Source organism: Pipra filicauda, unplaced genomic scaffold, assembly GCF_003945595.2.
Source record: "Pipra filicauda isolate LSUMZ 115617 unplaced genomic scaffold, ASM394559v2 scaffold76_size2844353_pilon, whole genome shotgun sequence".
Lineage (NCBI taxonomy): Eukaryota > Metazoa > Chordata > Aves > Passeriformes > Pipridae > Pipra > Pipra filicauda.
Window position 1 is genome coordinate 844,171 of NW_024104942.1, and position 17,487 is coordinate 861,657.

Below are 17,487 nucleotides of genomic sequence, written 5' to 3' on the forward strand. Positions count from 1 at the left end.
TTTTCTGAAACACATCTTACCCTTCCAGCCACAGCAATGACTCAAGGAGATCCTTCCAGCAGTAGAAGAGCACAGTAAATGTTTTTCTTCAGCCAAAACTTTATCCTGTTAATATATATGCAATATATATGAAGCACCAGCAGATAACAGAATTTGTTTCATACTGGGGTTTCAAAAAATTCTCTAAATACACTATATTCTCATCATACAAGCCTACAAGACCACAGGAGGTCACAGTTCAACAAAGTATGCCCATAGGCAAAGTAAGGGAAACAAGCATTTTAACAGTTTAAAATGTCTTCCAAACAATCAAAGTTCTCTTGCTTTTCTTTCTGGTTTTTTACCCAAATCCTTCAGGAGGAAACAGGAAGTGTTCTAAACAAATTCACATACAGTGACAGTGTTTGAGTAATTCAAATAGTATGTATTGTTGCAATGACCTGTTATTATTCATACTGAAGCAATTTGTCTATTCATAGTGCAAGCAGCTTTTAAGGTGGCAGGACACCAAGTGAGCTCCATTCCCCAGATGTTCCCCTTGGTCCACAGAAGACAGTGCAAGAGTCCTCCATCACAATGATTTTATCAACAATAATCCTCCACACACCTTTTTTCTTATCTTAAATTACCTCTCAAGGTCAAATAAAAAACATTGCTTTAAAGACTTGAATTTAACATACTCCAGAATAGTAATAGCTTATATCCAAGGATATTAACTCCCCAAAACAACAGCATAACTCCCCTTCTAACCCAAATCTAGAATGCATATACTCACAGTCACAAGGCTGATGAACTCCATTATCTTAATTATCTTACCCAGTAATAAAATACCACAGAAGAAAGTTTGCCAAAATAAAAATGGGAATATTTATTATCTTTTCTACTAAAGCAATGCAGTTCTTTTAAGATTATACATTGGTCTTTGCAAATGTTTCTACAGCTAAATTCATACTTTTCAATTTTGTAAAAAAATTAGACACATACTTCATAAAAACAAAGACACAGGCTATGCCACTGAACAACTGGAAGGTATTGTAACTGTTAGTAGGGATGAGCAAAGAAAGCTCATGCTTATGCTTAAAACTCTGGCGTTTGTATCGTTACATGTTCAAACGGGACAAAATGGGTACGTTCTCCTTGCACATTTTTGGGTCCACCTCCCAAGTTTTCAGCAATCAGGCAGACTGTTAAATACTGAATTTGAAGAGAACTTAAACATTGCTTAGCAGTACTACATGCACAAGATGCAGGGGAAGGAAGGAATCAGACCCGTGCATACAGTACAAGACAAAGTGTTACAACTGTCAAACGTGCACTGGACAAAATTTGAAGTTTATGAAAAGTTTTATTTGTAGTCATGAAAATAGTTTCAGAAGCAAATAACTGTATGTATTATGCAAAGTCATCTTCACTTGGCCTCCTGAGCTTTTTTGGCATTCTGTTTTTCTTTTGCCTAGAAAACAAAGGGAGATGATGTCAAGCTCTGAGAAGACAGATCTTTCTGAAGCTTTGAATGACTACTCATTACATTCCTGAACATCAAAATATGCTGTAAAAAGAAACATTTTAAATGTAAATTTAAACCCTTCAGAAGCATCCTACTACTATTTTACTGGGTTCGTATATAAAGGTTTTTAAGAATAGATATAGGTTTAAATAAATAATAAAAAGGAAATTAAGATTGGGTGATTTCTATGGGGAAAACGAGAGGGGGAAAAAAGTACTATTTTTAAAACATAATTTAAGCCTTCATTTTTCATACCATCATATTAATTTCATCTAACATAGAAATAACTCTTCCTAATGAAAATATTCTATGTCACAAGGAAACACTGCATTCAGACACACTGAGTAGCAAAACTGAACTCTGCAATGACCAAGATCTTAGTGTTTTAGATCTTTCAGATGAGTGGGAAAAAAACCCAGAAGAGTTCCTATCAAGATATTTGCAGACAAATTCGTATATAACTTGTATCAATTACAAATGGCTCAAATTGCCAGGGAACTAGCATTTTTTCCTTATGGATTTAGTTAAGACAGGCTGGCCAAGAAGAGGGGGCAATTCAGAAGCAATATCAGCCAACTTTCTGTCAAAATATTTGTTCATTCTGAATCAGGTTGCTGCTTGTATCACTTGTTATTGAACAGAAAAGTACCTAATTCTGTGATTTAGAATTAAGATCTATCACCAGGTCCTCAGGTCCACTGGAAATTTGCTTGTAAAAGCAGCTTGATGGTCTTATAAATGACTCCTGCCAACATGAAACTGTATTAAAATTCCACACATTACCCAAAGAAGGAAAAGATTAAAAACTAGAAGTTACTGTCTTGTAAGATACAGGCCAGCAGACGTACCTTCCTAAGTAAATTCAGCTAAAGAATGGACTCATTAAAATAATATATAGCTCTTTTTTTCATTATAATAATACAGAGATCCTTTCTCAGTGAGTTCAAGACCAGGGATACTGCCTCTGGCACACGAGCAGATATGCAAACCAGCACTGAGCTCAGTACAGCTCAAGTACTCGACCAGCCAGTTTAATAACCTTACCGAAGTGACAGACACTCTTTAATAACTAAGCTTTAATACAAACCTTAACAGTAAATCAATGTTAATAGCTAAACACCTTAAAAAGGGGGAAAGTAAAGCCCGTAAACGAGCAGAATAGGGAAAAGGAGGGAAAGAATTCCCAGCTCCGGTCCCTGTGCCACGGCTGCCACCCGGCGGTCACAGCCCGGTACTGCACCAAACTGGGCGTGGAGAGCCCGCAGAGGCCAAAGGGACCGACCGCGGACGGTCCTGGGTGCACATTCGAACACTCTGCGGGTCAAAAAGGGATATCAGGAATGATATGGGGAACTCTATCACATACTAACCGAAGCCACGTATCATAATTTTAATAGGATTTTTAATTATCCACGCAGAAAAGCCCAAATCTTACGTCTCTTGTATTGCAGCATCTTACGCCCTGTAATGTGATTTAGACTATATTGAACTGCCTCTTCCTAAATCACCACCAGAAAAATTTGTTTAGTTTATTAAAGGGGAGATACAGTTTGCCTTTGCCTAATACTGCAAAGTTGGTTTGTCCCACAATCTCCAATCTGCACTGAAATTGTGCCTCTTGAGAACAAGGTAAAGTAGCAATACACATGAACGTAAAAAATGTGGTCAAATATCTTGGAATCATAAATGTCATGGGTTTGTTTATTTAATTTTACATAGAAGGTATAAAGAATTATAGTAATATAGTGTTTCTTAGAAGTCAGCTAGAAAATACTCACTTTTTCTACTAATGGTATTAACTGCTGGTGCTCTGCTAGAGTCTTTAATAATTCCATGATGAAAGGCAGGTAATTATGTTTTCTTCTAATATTTTCGATCTAAAAATAAATTAAAAGCATTAAAGTATTATTGTATCGCTCAACTATCTTCTAGTCCCCATCCAGTTCTTTCACATTAATTGCAGCAGCTTCCATAGATATAAAAACCAGCTTTTTCTTACAACTGTTGCAATAATTTCATCAGAAAAGCAAAGGCTACATACCTTATATCTTTTTAATTTTTGGTTCTCTTCTTCAATTAACATCTGGTATTTTGCAACTTCTGATTGTATAGAACTTAGCATATTACTACTTTGATCTGTATCCATAGGTTCCTCCTTCCACAAAACAGAAAAAAACCTAAACTAAGTCTTGTCTTCAGAATATTTCTATCACAGATTAGGGTATCACAGTTATAGCAACATTCCAGGAATTTCCTCAGTTAGGTATAAGCAGAATAGCTCGGGCACTAGGTAAAGAACAATTCCAGTACCACAGCAGATGAGTCAAGACTGAAAGCCACAATGACATGGTCACACTGTACCCAGTGCTCAGCTCAGCTCCCTGGGAAGGAACGAGAGCTGCAGCAGTGACTGTGCTGCACAGGGAAGCAGTAATAGCAATCCTTCCCTGCTTTTTTTACTGATACTCCATTTGGAGCAAGGAAAGGAGGTGAATAGTAAAGTAAACAGACAGAACTACTAGAGAACTACTCCAGTAATGTAAATACCATGGCCTACCTCTGCCAGCTGTTGCTGTAACTCTGCAATCCTCTGCTCATATATCATCTTCCTGTCAGACACAATAGCCATCAGGTTAAACCTTATCTCACCTTCACTGTATCTAAAGGAGGAACAGAAAAACAAAACAACAAAAACAACCCACTTTCAAAATTAGTCACTAACATGACAATTCAAAAACCTCCTCCTCTATTTCATTAGAAGGGAATGCATTTCATGGAAACAACATTTTAAATGGATCTTTTAAATTAAGTTGTGCTACAGATCTAATTTTGCCTCAAATGAATTCTACCCAATTTGTAACTCCTAATAACCTCCTCTCCCCAGATATTACTATTCCTGTCTGTGGCCACAAAACATAAACACTTAAACTGTGAAAAAAGGGAAACAAAACACAATATAGTTGACAATAAAACTTGCACAAGACTGCTGCATACAATAGTTTTTACTTTCTCATTACTATTACTTGTTAGAAAACATGGGAGACTTCTTCATACAGTGTGAAAAGTACATTCAACAATTAGACTAGCAGGCCTTTCAGACTCAAAATTCTCCAAATGCAATTTGGTAGTAATGCTTTGCTTATTAAAAAGAAGTCTTCAAGCAAAAGCTTTTAAAATAATTTTCTAGAAACGGCATAAAATCAACTTTATTTCTAGCACATTTAGGGTTGCTGTTTGGAGTCAGAGCCAACAAGTGGGAAAACTTAAGTAGTATGTTTTTCCAGCTTAAATTTCTAAAACAAGCCACATACCAAAGAAAATTTTGTTATCTCTAAATCCCAGCTGTATGGATATAGTTACTATCTAGTACTCCTAAGTACAAGCACACACTCAAACTTTACTCATGGTCATGACACTCTTAGTTTTCACTTGCAAAAACCCACAGCTGTTTAACAGAGATAATAATCTTGCTCTTCTTTTTCCAGAGCACTAGTGGGGTCTCTCTTTACTACACAGATACCTTACTTTGATTAATTACATAGCAGTACAGTGTCTCACATTTATCTCATGTTGGGCAATAGGTTCTCAAGTCACACGATGATACGCATACAAAAATGATGCATAAGCATAATTCCTTAGAAATTCAGCTGATATTCTTTAACTGAAGGAAATTAAGAGTAAGGAATTTTAAAACACATAGAAGGTGCTATATTTTAAAAGCATCATGACCATTTACTTTTGTATACGCTTCTCTATGACAGGCCGTACAGCACTTATCCAGTCATCTTGGTTGCATGCACCTGGGGAAAAACAAAGAAAAAAATTAACCATCTTGGCAAAATTTACTGCAAAGTCGAGACTTGGATAATTCAGGTGTATGCAGCAACTTCAAAGTACGTAACAAGTTCTTCCTTAGCAACTGCAGTCTCAAATTACTCAGGTGATTTTTCAGGAGGCAGAAGACATTTTATTAATTACAATATTTAGATAACGCAGTGACCAAAGCAATGGAGCAAAACTAAATTTTAAGGGCATAAGCATCTAACAATTCACTTTGTTGATAACACAAAACAATAGGGCAGGGGGAAAGTATGTTATGGAAGATTTATATGAGAGGAAAGAAGTTAGTTGGTATGACAACATTACAATAGATAGCAAAAGAAAACATTATGGATAGCTACAGCTGTCTGTTTAGTATCAACTCTTGATTTTTGTCTCTGTAGATGCAATACAATGTTAAAAAGTCAGACACAGAGAAAAACCATAAAAGGCTATATGATAGATAACTTGACTTTGAGATAAACGAGAGAATAACTAAAGGTGATTTCCTAAGTTGACAATGCCTCTTTAACAACTTCAAGACCTTCAAGTAAATGAAGAGACTCATGATCTTGTGACCACAAAAATGATGTTACTGGTAGGTCTGTTGACTGTACACTATCTCTAGACTGACTAAAGACAAGCCATTTAGCAGCAAGCCACTACTCAGCCTAAAAATAAAATATAACTGCCAACAAAACTGGGAAAACACTCTGGAAATGGAGTGTGGAACACACTGACATTAGATCAGACATGAAAGTACAGATACATGATAGGCACTGCAGAGCTTTTCAAGACACAACAAGCACACGTATCACCAAGTTAAGAAAAGATTACAAAACAAGAGCAAGTCTTACAGAGAATAAAACTATGCTGGAAGTAACTATTTTTTTTTAGAACCATTAGGAAAATAATTGTTACCTAAGAAGAAAGAGGGCAGGGTGCAAACACAAGCACATAATGTAAAAAAAGTGTTTGGAATCAGCTGTGTACACGCTGCTAGTATGTAAACTTCTCTCTTGCAACAAAACTATCAAGGTATTAGTATGGATTGCATGGTCTGTTCATTTGATTACTGAATGAAAGAAGAGATCATAAGAAACATGGAGGAAGCAGGAAGAAAGCTGTATTTTCAGTCCAACAAAACTAAAACAATATAAATGACTACAAAGAAATACAAACCTGAACCGCACATTTAGAAAACTTAAGATATTTTTTATTTTAATAAATAACTTGGTTTGAGCCTGTAATATCTGACCAATTGTTCAAAAAGCTATTGTTACAATGGAAGATGTTCAGAAAAAATACCAAATGTTACCTAAATCAATTGGTCCTTCCCTTAAGCCATCGAGCTCATACAGACGACCATTAACAGGAACGTAGCTCACAAAATGAAATGCATCTTCTTCCTTTGCTGAAGACTTTGCATCAAATTCAAACATCTGTTGTCTGCAAAGAGAATTTTAGAAAACCTGAGATTAAAAAGAATTTCCTTCCAGTTTTGCCTAGATTTAAAACATGTGTTACCTGGCAAAACTGTTGTGAACTTGCCGAATCACTTCTGAGTTGCTCAGTGCCAAACCTTTCATCTGAAAGGAAGTTACACAATGACTGTGAGCCAGCACAGCCATAACACTGTAACACTTAAAAAATACAGAAAACGGTGGGCACTTACTGCAGCATCAAAACTTTGTGAAAATTCCTTAAATTCTGACAAAGTCTCTCCTAGATGGATGTCTTGATGAGCACAATTTAACAGCACACTTATTATGGCTTGAGTTGCACAAGCATTATTAATTACCTAGAAAAAAGTATTGAGAATTTGTTCATCATTGGTGATAAAAACTTACTTTAATCTGGGCAACATTTTTCGTTACAAACACACACTTTCTGTGCTGCATCATATTACAAGTTCACTCTAAAACAGACTAGATTTGCTGCCTGAGTAGCTGCAGAAAAGCTTTTGCTGTAGGAGACTAGTAAAATGAATTCTGGATGGCTGCAATATACAATTCATTGATAAAACTGGTACTGCATAGCTCTACTTAAAAACTGTCATTCTACTGCCTCAACATCTCCCTAAAACAATTAATGAAGGACAAAGAAGAAATGTAGGAATCCTCTGATCTCTGTGGAAAACCACATAAAGTACTATTCAAAGCAAGCTGCCCAAATTGCATTATTGTAGCTTAAAAAAAAAAAAAAGTCAACTCTCCCCTCAAAAAACTCCCTCAAGTAATCAGAATTCCTACCAGGTACAGCAGGTCAAAAAAAATTAATTTAGAGCAATAAAGCACAGTATGGAACCTAGAATTTTTATTAAAAGGTTGTGTTGGACAAAAGAATTTTGCATATTCCAGGGATAAACTAATAAAATTTAGAAGTGTTCTGAGATGTGAAAATTGTTAAAAATATAGTTTGCTGAATAATATAATAAGCCATATGATACTTCAAGATTTTTCAGTTTTTTCTTAATTTACAATATACCTATCCTTTTCAAGATAACATGTAAGATACTAGTTTGACACTGTTACTCTTCAGTGTTAAATATTCCATTTTTAGAAAATATAAACAACCCCCTTCACATTAAAGCCATGTTTTTAATGTTGTTTACCAATACCCAAACTAAACCACAGTATTTTAAGAAAGAGACTACAAGAATTATTAAATATAATCTGAGATTTAATTAAAAGCAGAGTAATCAAAAGTTATAAGACCGTAATAAAAGAAAGACTTTATATTAGTGTTTTCTCAGTGAGCTATAGGTTAGGAAAAAGTAAGGTATCTTTAGTCTATGACACTATTCTGCAATTGAAAATGCTACTTAAACCATAGGACTGGTAGAGAGGATGTGAATTTTGTATTAAAAAAATGAAAATTAGTTGAGGGCTGTGAATGTGAAACCACTTCCAACAAGAAAGGAGAAGGAAAAAAAAGTGAGAAAACCCGACCAACCTGTTTTACAGTCAAAGCTGGTTGCAACAAAGGAAAACCTACTATGTTAATAATATAAGCCACATTATATATTCATTTTCTATACTTCAGGGTGTTCTCAGTTCAGATTATGTTTGTATGCAGATGATAAAGAAATAATAAAACACTCCTTAATTTAATAAAATTACGATCTAGTTGACTTAAATGGTAATCAAGGGAGTCAACTGCACGTGCAGAGAGATTACAGCAAGTGAAACTCAGGTTAAACAAACTGCAGGTACACAAGCAAGGGCTGGAGTACACACAATTGCAGAATTAAGAACATAGGAAGAAAAGCCATCAGGGGCAGTGAAATAATGAAACAGAAGCAGAAAAATTCACCACCCCCCCCGCTACCAGAATGGCATATTTTGAATTAACACTGTTACATAGGAAAAGGAATCAAGAACTGAAGATTCTCTCAGATATGACTAGAGAATGTTATCAGAGACAGTTGTAAAAGTAGCACTAGGATGAAAGCAGAAAATCCCAAGTGGATCAGAGTGGGCTGACCTGACACAGTGGTTACAAACACTCCAAGCTGACAGAGAAAGGAGAAAGAAGGGAGGGACAGCTGTGTTGACAAATATTAGAACAGTACTGCTACAACAAAGGCAGGGCCACTACAGCAAACTGTACTTGTTAAATCCTGACTAATACAGGACATTATAGAGAGAGACAGGACTAAATGGCAACCACTTTTGCTGAAAAATCAGGATGGAACAATCAGTTGCTCTGGCAAAGATAACTCAATAATGGCTTCAAAAAAAGGGAAGGGAAATTTAGAGACATTTTGTGCCGACCAGCTAGATACAGGAGCTTTAAACAACAGAAAAGAGGAAAAATTAGACATGGCAGGCAATTCATGGGCTCATCAAATACTGAGCATAAATGTGATTTTGTATTTCAGCTACAGTATGAGTTGTGTCTGATGAAGTATATAAGGACCAAGCTAAACAATGTCTAACTGCTAGAAAACAATATACAAAAGATGCAGACCTGAGGCCAGTGGCCTCCAGCTGTTGAAATGAAAATACATTACAGAAATGCATTATAGAACTTCAGAAAGTGAGAGGCAGGAGGTAAGGAAAGGGCAGCAAGAACAGTCCTGTAGCAGAGGAACAGAGGCAAGTGCAGGTGATGCACATAAAAATCCAGTGTTCCTGGATCTAGATGACATGGGAGAAGTACCAAGGTGGAACAAGGAGGTCCCTGGCTAGTGGCAGCTCACAGGCAGGGTGAAGAGTGCAGAGTGAGGAGGATGTGACTGCAGTAGCAGATGAGGACAAGTGCAAGGTTTACTGTCACACAGGCACGATGCCATCAGTGCACACAGCCAGGCCAGCACTGGTACACACACACAGCTACTGAGTCCTTCAAGGGGAACTGCTCAGGATACCCATCTCTCCAATTTCCAATGGATCTTCCTGAAGGTGCCTCAGCATTGGCTGAAAACATGTTCTGAATGACAATAAATGCAGGTTTTCACCAAAGGACTTTTTTTTTTTTTTTTACTTGAAGCTTAAGAGGATCTTCTTTATCTGTCCAGTAATCCCAACATTTGCCTGGATATTTCTGTCCAGGAGCCCTGGTAAGGTATTTGATTAATATTCAGGACTCCAACTTAAAGTATATACCTGTATTTGAAAGATTTTTCTAGCAAAAGTACAAAGAGTATTTAATAATATTTGAAACAAAATCATAATATACATATACAGGTATGTATCACGAGAAGATTGCCACATCACCCAGTGAAACTCAGCTTAAAACAAACCAAGGAACCACTAGAACAGGCTACTCTGGCACACTCTTCAAGATGCATTACTTCCTAAGCATGCATCTTTCTCTAGGGATCCAGTCTGAGTTTCTGGATCAACCTCAGGCTGAAGCACTTTAAGGTCTCGAATCACATCTTCCATCTGATGGATTTTGTATTTTGCTTTTCAAAAAAGCTGTGGACAACCCTGTGCTGTGGTAGTATAACCATCAAATCTCTGGGCTTTACCTACTAAGCATCCCAGTGGTACAGAACAGCTGGTTTTACAAAGCTCAACATGAAAAATTCAGAATTAGCAAAAAGTTCCACAACTTATTCTTGTCTAAAAAATGGAAAGCTTTTAGAATTTTTATTTTAAAAAATAAAAAATTTTTATTTCCTTGGAGTAATGATATAACATTTTTACAGTTGTATTCAGTTACTGAAAATCTTTTCACAATTTGTTTAATGTCTTGCAAGTTGTACTTAGAAGTTATCTGATATCCCAAGTTTAGCTTTAACATGGATATCTGGTCTATCTTAATGTTACCAAACCTGAAAGAGTCAAAACTTGAAATCAATTAAGTACTGGAAATGTTAAAATACAGATGCTTCCCTCAGTGGCACAAAGACAACTGAAGACCAATGTTTTGTTATTAACAGTATCGTTTATAAGACCCTCCTTCTGAAGGTATTCCCAATTAATGAAGTTAATGTTCTATCATCAACCAATGCAAAATAAAATAAATACATGGCACCAAAGAAAAGCAGGATACCATTACTTTAGTAATAAAACCTGAAGAGTTTATTAAACTAAAAAAGTGTAGTTCACAACTCTGCAACAATGGCATTCACTTTTGTCAAGAGACACTTGCACTCCTGCAGTGCTGAGCACAGAACACAGCTACTCCAAGCAGTGCAGAGGGAAGCTGGATACACTGGGTAGGCATAACCATGTAGCTGCTGCATGTCAAAATAACAGCAAGGGCCCACTTAAACAACACAGAAATCAGGAAATTCAGAGTTAAGGCTGAAATTGTATCCTTAACTCACCTCATTGTGCCTAGGTATCCTAGCTCAAAGGGTATGTAAGATCATCCAGAGTTCTGTGGCCTCAAATAGAGGACCAAATCATACCTAGGCATAACAGGGAGGCCAAATTTAACATGAGTGCACATAAAAGTGACCATTAAAAAAACACCTTTAATATGCATGCATACCAGACAGACTTTTAAATTCAACCCCCAAACATAATCCTGATTTAACTGTGAACAAGATCTAGCTGTCATTTGGAATTCAACTACAACATCAGTATGAAAGTGGAAATGAGTAAGATGTGAGCATGCACGAGCTTCTTAGCAAAACTGTGTTTCCTAATGCAATTTCAAAGACGTTTTGCTAGACACAGTTTGCGAGCTGTAGCCTTTTACATCTAACTAAAGTTCCCCCCAATTAAACAACTTTTAAGATGGAACATTTAATTGAAGTTGAATAGAAACAAAGCTATGCTGTAATAACATCAGTTATTTCCCATACTCAACTATTGTTACATATCAACAGTAACTTTGTCTTGCTCATACAGGATTCAGGATTATATTTTAAACCATGTCTGCAGTAAAACGAATTGTACCAAATCTCTTCAGATGATAATATTTAAAAGAAGAAAATGTATGGGAAAGAGATACAAAGACTTCCTCAGATTTTTAAGGCTCCTTTGTCATGTCAGTTTTGAAGACACAGATCAACAGAGCAATAACCTTAAATGTCAAAAATTTTCCTAACTAATCTATTTGTTCTGGGATTCCAGCCTACAAATGAACACACTGTTACTTTACATCATCATTTTTGTAATGAAGAAAAAAAGTCTTCTTGAAAGACCTTAAAGCCACCACAAAATTTGGCTTAAAACATACACAGAGAAAATAAAAAGACGACACATGAGCCCAGCTGAATGACGGCTGGGAGGACTTGCTCTTTCACAGTAAAAGTATTTAATATTAATGCTCATCTTCCTTGGTGTTCCTGGGTGACTCAGAAGGATTCACAGACTATGGCCTCAAGAAATGCAACCAACTCAGCACTACCATAGGAAAACTCCCGTTCTCTCTCACTTACCTGTTACTGGTTTTGTCCTGTCCAGACTCACTGGACAAACACATCTCACAATACAGCAGGAGACCAGCCCAGAAAATAGGCACAGAGCATCTACAGACAACTGCTGGCTGATGAGCTGCAGTGGCTCACACAAGTGCAGTGAATAGCTGAGCCATTGTGAGAGAAGAACAGAACCACAGCGTGGAAAGGAGGAGACAGGCTGAGAGGACCAAGGCATCCTGCTCTCATCATCACAAGATCAGACAGTTGCTCAAGAAAACTCTAAAAGTCCTCAAAACATTGCTTGTCAAGTTTAATCTCTAACCAAGGCTAACTTTCTTCGATGTGAGAATCACCAGAGCTAAACTGGTATTACAGCTCCCTCCAAAATATCCAAAGCAGTTTTTTCACTTATCTGTTGGCTTTTAATAGTAATTTCTTCACAGCTATTTTACTAGTTGTTCAGCCACAATGTATCAGTTCAGACAAAGCTGAACTGATATAAACCACAAGCATATGTATGTCTACAAGAAAAATGTCCTGATTTTGCTAAGCCACTGCACTTGACTGACAGACAACACTAAAACACGACAAAGATACTAACTTTAAACTTTTTGCAAATTACTTTTGAAACATCTATTCCATGCCATCAAGTGGTGTAACCAGGTACTACTATTTTAAGAGTCAACATTTCTAGAAATTGCTTTCCTGCTAAAATTAAGAGTCACTCCATCACACCCTCCTTAAAAGCAGAAGGTGAAGGAAGCAGAAGATTACAAAGTTCCTACACCTTCACAAAGAGGATTCAGGCTTAAGAAAACATTAAAATATGAATGTTTCAAAGAAAGCTACAAAATAAAGAAGACTTTTCACTGTTAGCCTTTAATTTTGTGGGTTTTGTTCTTAAGTCTACCATTATCCAATTTTTTTAATGTAAATTCTGCAATCTTAAAGCTCAAGAAAGTTCCTCTTAGCTTAGTGCCAAGCTTCAAAAAGGGAAGTGAAGGGGGGGGAAGGCAAAAGAAGCAGAGCAAGCAGACAAATGCTTTGAAAGTTTTCAGCATTCACAGGAACAGCAATTCTGGCAGACCCTCAACTACTGACAGGAAACAAGATGAAGTCCCTTGAGTGAGGGAAAATTTACCTTCATCTTGAGAAAAAGAACAAACAACCCAAACCAAAACCCAAACCCAAAAACCCCTCTCTAGCTTCATATCAGAGTAATTTCCTGCTGCCACGTAACTACCCTTGGAGAGTTTTATCAAGGATTTTCCTGAGCTTCTTTGCATTATGGCTCTTCTGTAGCCACAGCCTATGATCACCAGCAGCATGTTTGGTTAGGCACAAGTCACAACTTAAACCACTGTCTATCAGAGCTATCAGACTATAAAGATGTTTGACAAACCACTGCTGATCACTGTATCATAAAAATAGTGGGCAGTGCTTGGCAGGACTCGAGAGCTGCAGCAGGGGAACAGTGAAGAAAATCAGTATTAAAAAAGACCAAAGAATGAAGTCATCCACAATAGCATGAAACAGTAAGGTGATTACAAAATACAACAGAAGCACAGGTACAGAGTGGCCAGGACAGCTATTTCCACTGTTTTCCATATTTCTATACTTTTAGCTGCAGGTGTGTGGAGACTTTTTATATCCTGAAACTTACATAAAAAACACTTCTGCCTTTGTGGTGGGAAAAAAAAAAAAAAAAAAAAAAAAAAAAAAAAAAAAAAAAAAAAAAAAAAAAAAAAAAAACCAACCAGGGGAAAAAGCCCTCCAGCAAATAGACTATGTACAGTCTTCATAGAAAGCCTAACATTTTGCCTTTTGGTATGAATGCTTTGTAATTAACACATATAGAATTACATTTTCTGTTTAGACTTACACTTATCACTGTTTCATAAGCAGGTCTTGCAATAGATCTAAAAACATTTATTAAATACTCCTGTTTTCATTCTGGTTACTTTCTCTTGCTTTTCTTGCTTGCCAACAACACACACACAGTCTGTCAATGCTAACACAAAATTTCAGTACTATTTGGTATTTAATAAAATACAATGGCTTACATCAGCAAAACCAATTTTTCCTGTAATTTCCAATTTAAACTCACCTTTCTGATTTAAATACTTAAAACTTGCATGCCAAAACTGTCTGCAAACCCTTAAGGAAAGTATTATCCTAGAGCTATACTTCCCCAGCTGCAGAGCATTTGAGAAACACAAGAAATAAAAACAGGGCCAAAATAAACGTTTCTTCCAAGAAGTTGTTGAAAGTGGTTTCAAAAAAATAATTTGCTCATTCTGCTGAGAACATGTACCAAGTCATTATTTACTGCACAGAAGAGTGAGTTAATCTGTGGGCTGACAAATAACAACCCATGGCTGGTATTTTTGACTTAACATATCAAACTGATTTGCTTTGTTAATCACCTTTCAATACAGAGTTCCTACTCAGAATTTGTTGAAGTCATTTCGCCTTCTAAAGTGTTAATTTTTGTGTTCATATTAACACAAAGATGGCTTATTTTTCAGTATTAAAAGCTATGATTCATGACGTATTTAAGAAAATTACTGAACTTGCCATACCTGCTTAGCAAAAAATATTGTATCCAGTCTGGAGTCCTGAACAACAGAACCTGCTGGTTCCTCTCCAGGCTGCCACTTGAAGAGAAAAATTAGCCCATGTACTGGCCTGAAAAACAAAATTGATAGAAAAAAGATCACCTGTACTGATGAAAAGTATTGAATCCAGAAGTCTATACTGTAATTTAACTGTATGCTGGTATGGTAATTCTGTTCACTATTTATAAACACAGGGAACTTCCACTGAAATTTTCAGATGTGGTCTTTTAATTGGGCAGAAGACAATTCAGGCTTCCTTCTGTAAATGTTAAACAAACCCAACTTAAATTAGCATTCAGCCTGTAACTTACTTAAGTCAGTGCCAGTTTTCCTGGTTACTGCAACTATTACAGCTGCACAACTCTCATTTGAATTGGTTAGTGATAAATACCTGTCAAAACATTTGTCAATCCCATACAAGAGCAGGAACTAAAGTTTTGGTAATCCTTCCAGACACAGATTGAACATTCAAAGAGGAGCTCTCATGAAACTTCCAGTTTTCTACTGAAAATACATCATGCTTTTCAGACTGCACCAATTGCTGCATCTTCTGAGAGGTTAATTATACAAGTGTGGGATATCCATGCAGGATACAGGTCCGGGTTAGATGACATTTTCCTCTTAAAATCTTGTCTATTAATAAGGGTAACAATGCATCATGGACAAAATGGTAAAAGAACTAATGTTGCCTAATGAGAACAGAACTGTTCCATACGACACCAGCTGTTCTCAGCTACAACAAGCCTATTTGCCTTCACATACACATGGAAGTGGCTCTGCAGGAAAAACGAGTTACAGAGGTACGTAAGTACAGTAAAGTAATTTATTTTAGACAACAGATGCAATATCATTACGTGAGGAAGTAAGGAAAAGAAAAGCAAGGAACAGAAATTTGTCACAGAATTTGTTTCCTACACATTCTTTCGGTGACTTCAGACAAATGTAAATAAAAAACATGTGCCTTACTTCAGTTTTTCAAAGTTCTCTGGTTCCAAACTCCATATTTCTTCAACTTGTGCTCCTCTACAGCCTGAAACAAGGAAAAATACAGGTTTCTTCAACTAACCCATTTAAAAGGGATGCAGCCACTAAACAAAGAAATATGAAAGAAAATACATAAAGACATATGTAACACTTACAACTTGTATGTCCAGGTTATGGATAAGTCTATCTATGGGCTTTGCATTTAAGAAAGAAGCAGAGGAGATTAAAATGTCTTTGGTCACCTTGTGTCCTCCACTCAACTGAAAACAACACTGTTTTCAAAGACATTATCAGCAAGTCCAAAGCAGAACTTGAAACATTTATCTCCAGGAAAAGACCCATGGTAGTAGACTGAAAATACTATAAATGATATGCTCAAGCAAGACATTTGCAGAAGACAGAGCCCAAAAGGTTCAATACTTAAAACGTGGAAGATTAATCCATAGGTTAAATAAAAAGAGAAAAGGAGAGGTATGTCTGGACTTGTGAAAAAGACAGGACAGAAACTATGAATCAACCTAGCATAAAATCATTTTGCTTCTTTGGCCAATTCCTGTGTAGACTTAGCTGTCACTATAACCATACACTCACAGTATCACCAAAGATTTTAAACGCAATTCAACATAAAATTTAATATTCTAGAAGACCAAGCAGCCCCTTGTAGACTCCCCAGCCCAATGCCAAGGCCCATAGCTCAGCCCTGGGGGGCTTGTTCTCCCCTTCTTCCAGGCAACTGGTGACAAAACGAGAGGACAGTCTTAAGCTGCACCAGGGGAGGTTTAGGCTGGACATCAGAAGGAATTTATTCACAGAAGGAGTGCTTAGATATTGGAACGGACTGCCGAGGGAGGTGGTGGATTCACCGTCCCTGGTGGTGTTTAAGGAAAGATTGGACGCGGCACTCAATGCCACGGTCTGGTTCACCGAGCGGTGCTCGGTCACAGGCCGGACTCAATGACCGCAGAGGTCTCTTCAAACCTAAGTGATTCGGTGACTCCACGCGGCGCGTCCTCACCGCGCTCCCCGCCAGCAGCGCAACACGTGCCGTGGGCGAGGGCCCCGTGGGCGAGGGCCCCGTGGGCGAGGGCCCCGTGGGCGAGGGCCCCGTGGGCGAGGGCCCCGTGGGCGAGGGCCCCGTGGGCGAGGGCCGTGCGCCGCCGCACAGCCCGCGCTGGGCCCGGGGGCTCCGACGCCCGCGGGCGCTGCCGGGGACGGGACAGTGGCCGGAGGTCACAAGAGACGGCTCGTCCCCACCCGCGCCGGGAGCGCTCCCGCTCCGCTGCAGCGTCCGGGCCGAGCCCCGCGCCCCGCTCGGCCGGAGCCCCGCACCTCTCGCCGGGGCACCGCTGCCGCACCGACCCGCGCGGGAACAGCCCCGCGAAGCCCCCGCCGCCCGCCCGGCCCCGCCGCCCTCTCACCGAAGCCCTTGATGAGTTCGGTGAAGACGCCCGGGTCGCTCTCCATGAGGCACCACTCGCCGGCGCTGCTGCCCCCGGACATGGCGGCTCCGCCGCCGCTCAGGCCGCGCTGCCGCCCCGCGCCGCTCCCTTCCCTTCCCGGCAGGACCCGCGCCGGGCAGCGCCATGGAGAGGCGGGGCGGCCGCAGGAAGCGGCGCCCGCGACTGGATCCGGGGCAGCCGCCGGCGGCTCCGGCACCGCCCCGGCCGCGGGAGGACCGCGCCACGCCCCGCGGGGCCGCTGCGGGGCGGCTTCGGGGAGGGCGGAGGGTGCGG

The 17,487-nt window shown here is 38.7% G+C and overlaps 1 protein-coding gene across 4 annotated transcripts; it reads right to left on the bottom strand.

Moving 5' to 3' along the window:
* Positions 1–843: 843 nt before the first annotated feature.
* UCHL5 (ubiquitin C-terminal hydrolase L5) lies at positions 844–17,436 on the bottom strand. Of its 4 annotated transcripts, none has more exons than XM_027713338.2 (11): positions 17,173–17,429; positions 15,737–15,800; positions 14,735–14,840; positions 7,002–7,127; positions 6,854–6,915; positions 6,645–6,775; positions 5,244–5,307; positions 4,065–4,167; positions 3,549–3,659; positions 3,286–3,384; positions 844–1,453 (listed from the first exon to the last, which is right to left on the bottom strand). In XM_027713338.2, exons 1-11 carry the CDS (start codon positions 17,252–17,254, stop codon positions 1,409–1,411), a joined length of 993 nt encoding a protein of 330 aa, XP_027569139.1. In that variant the 5' UTR covers positions 17,255–17,429; the 3' UTR covers positions 844–1,408. The 4 variants fall into 4 exon arrangements, with proteins under 4 accessions (XP_027569139.1, XP_027569138.1, XP_027569140.1 ...); XM_027713337.2 differs by having other exon boundaries at positions 3,549–3,662; positions 17,173–17,426; XM_027713339.2 differs by lacking the exon at positions 3,549–3,659 and having other exon boundaries at positions 17,173–17,436.
* Positions 17,437–17,487: the final 51 nt, after the last annotated feature.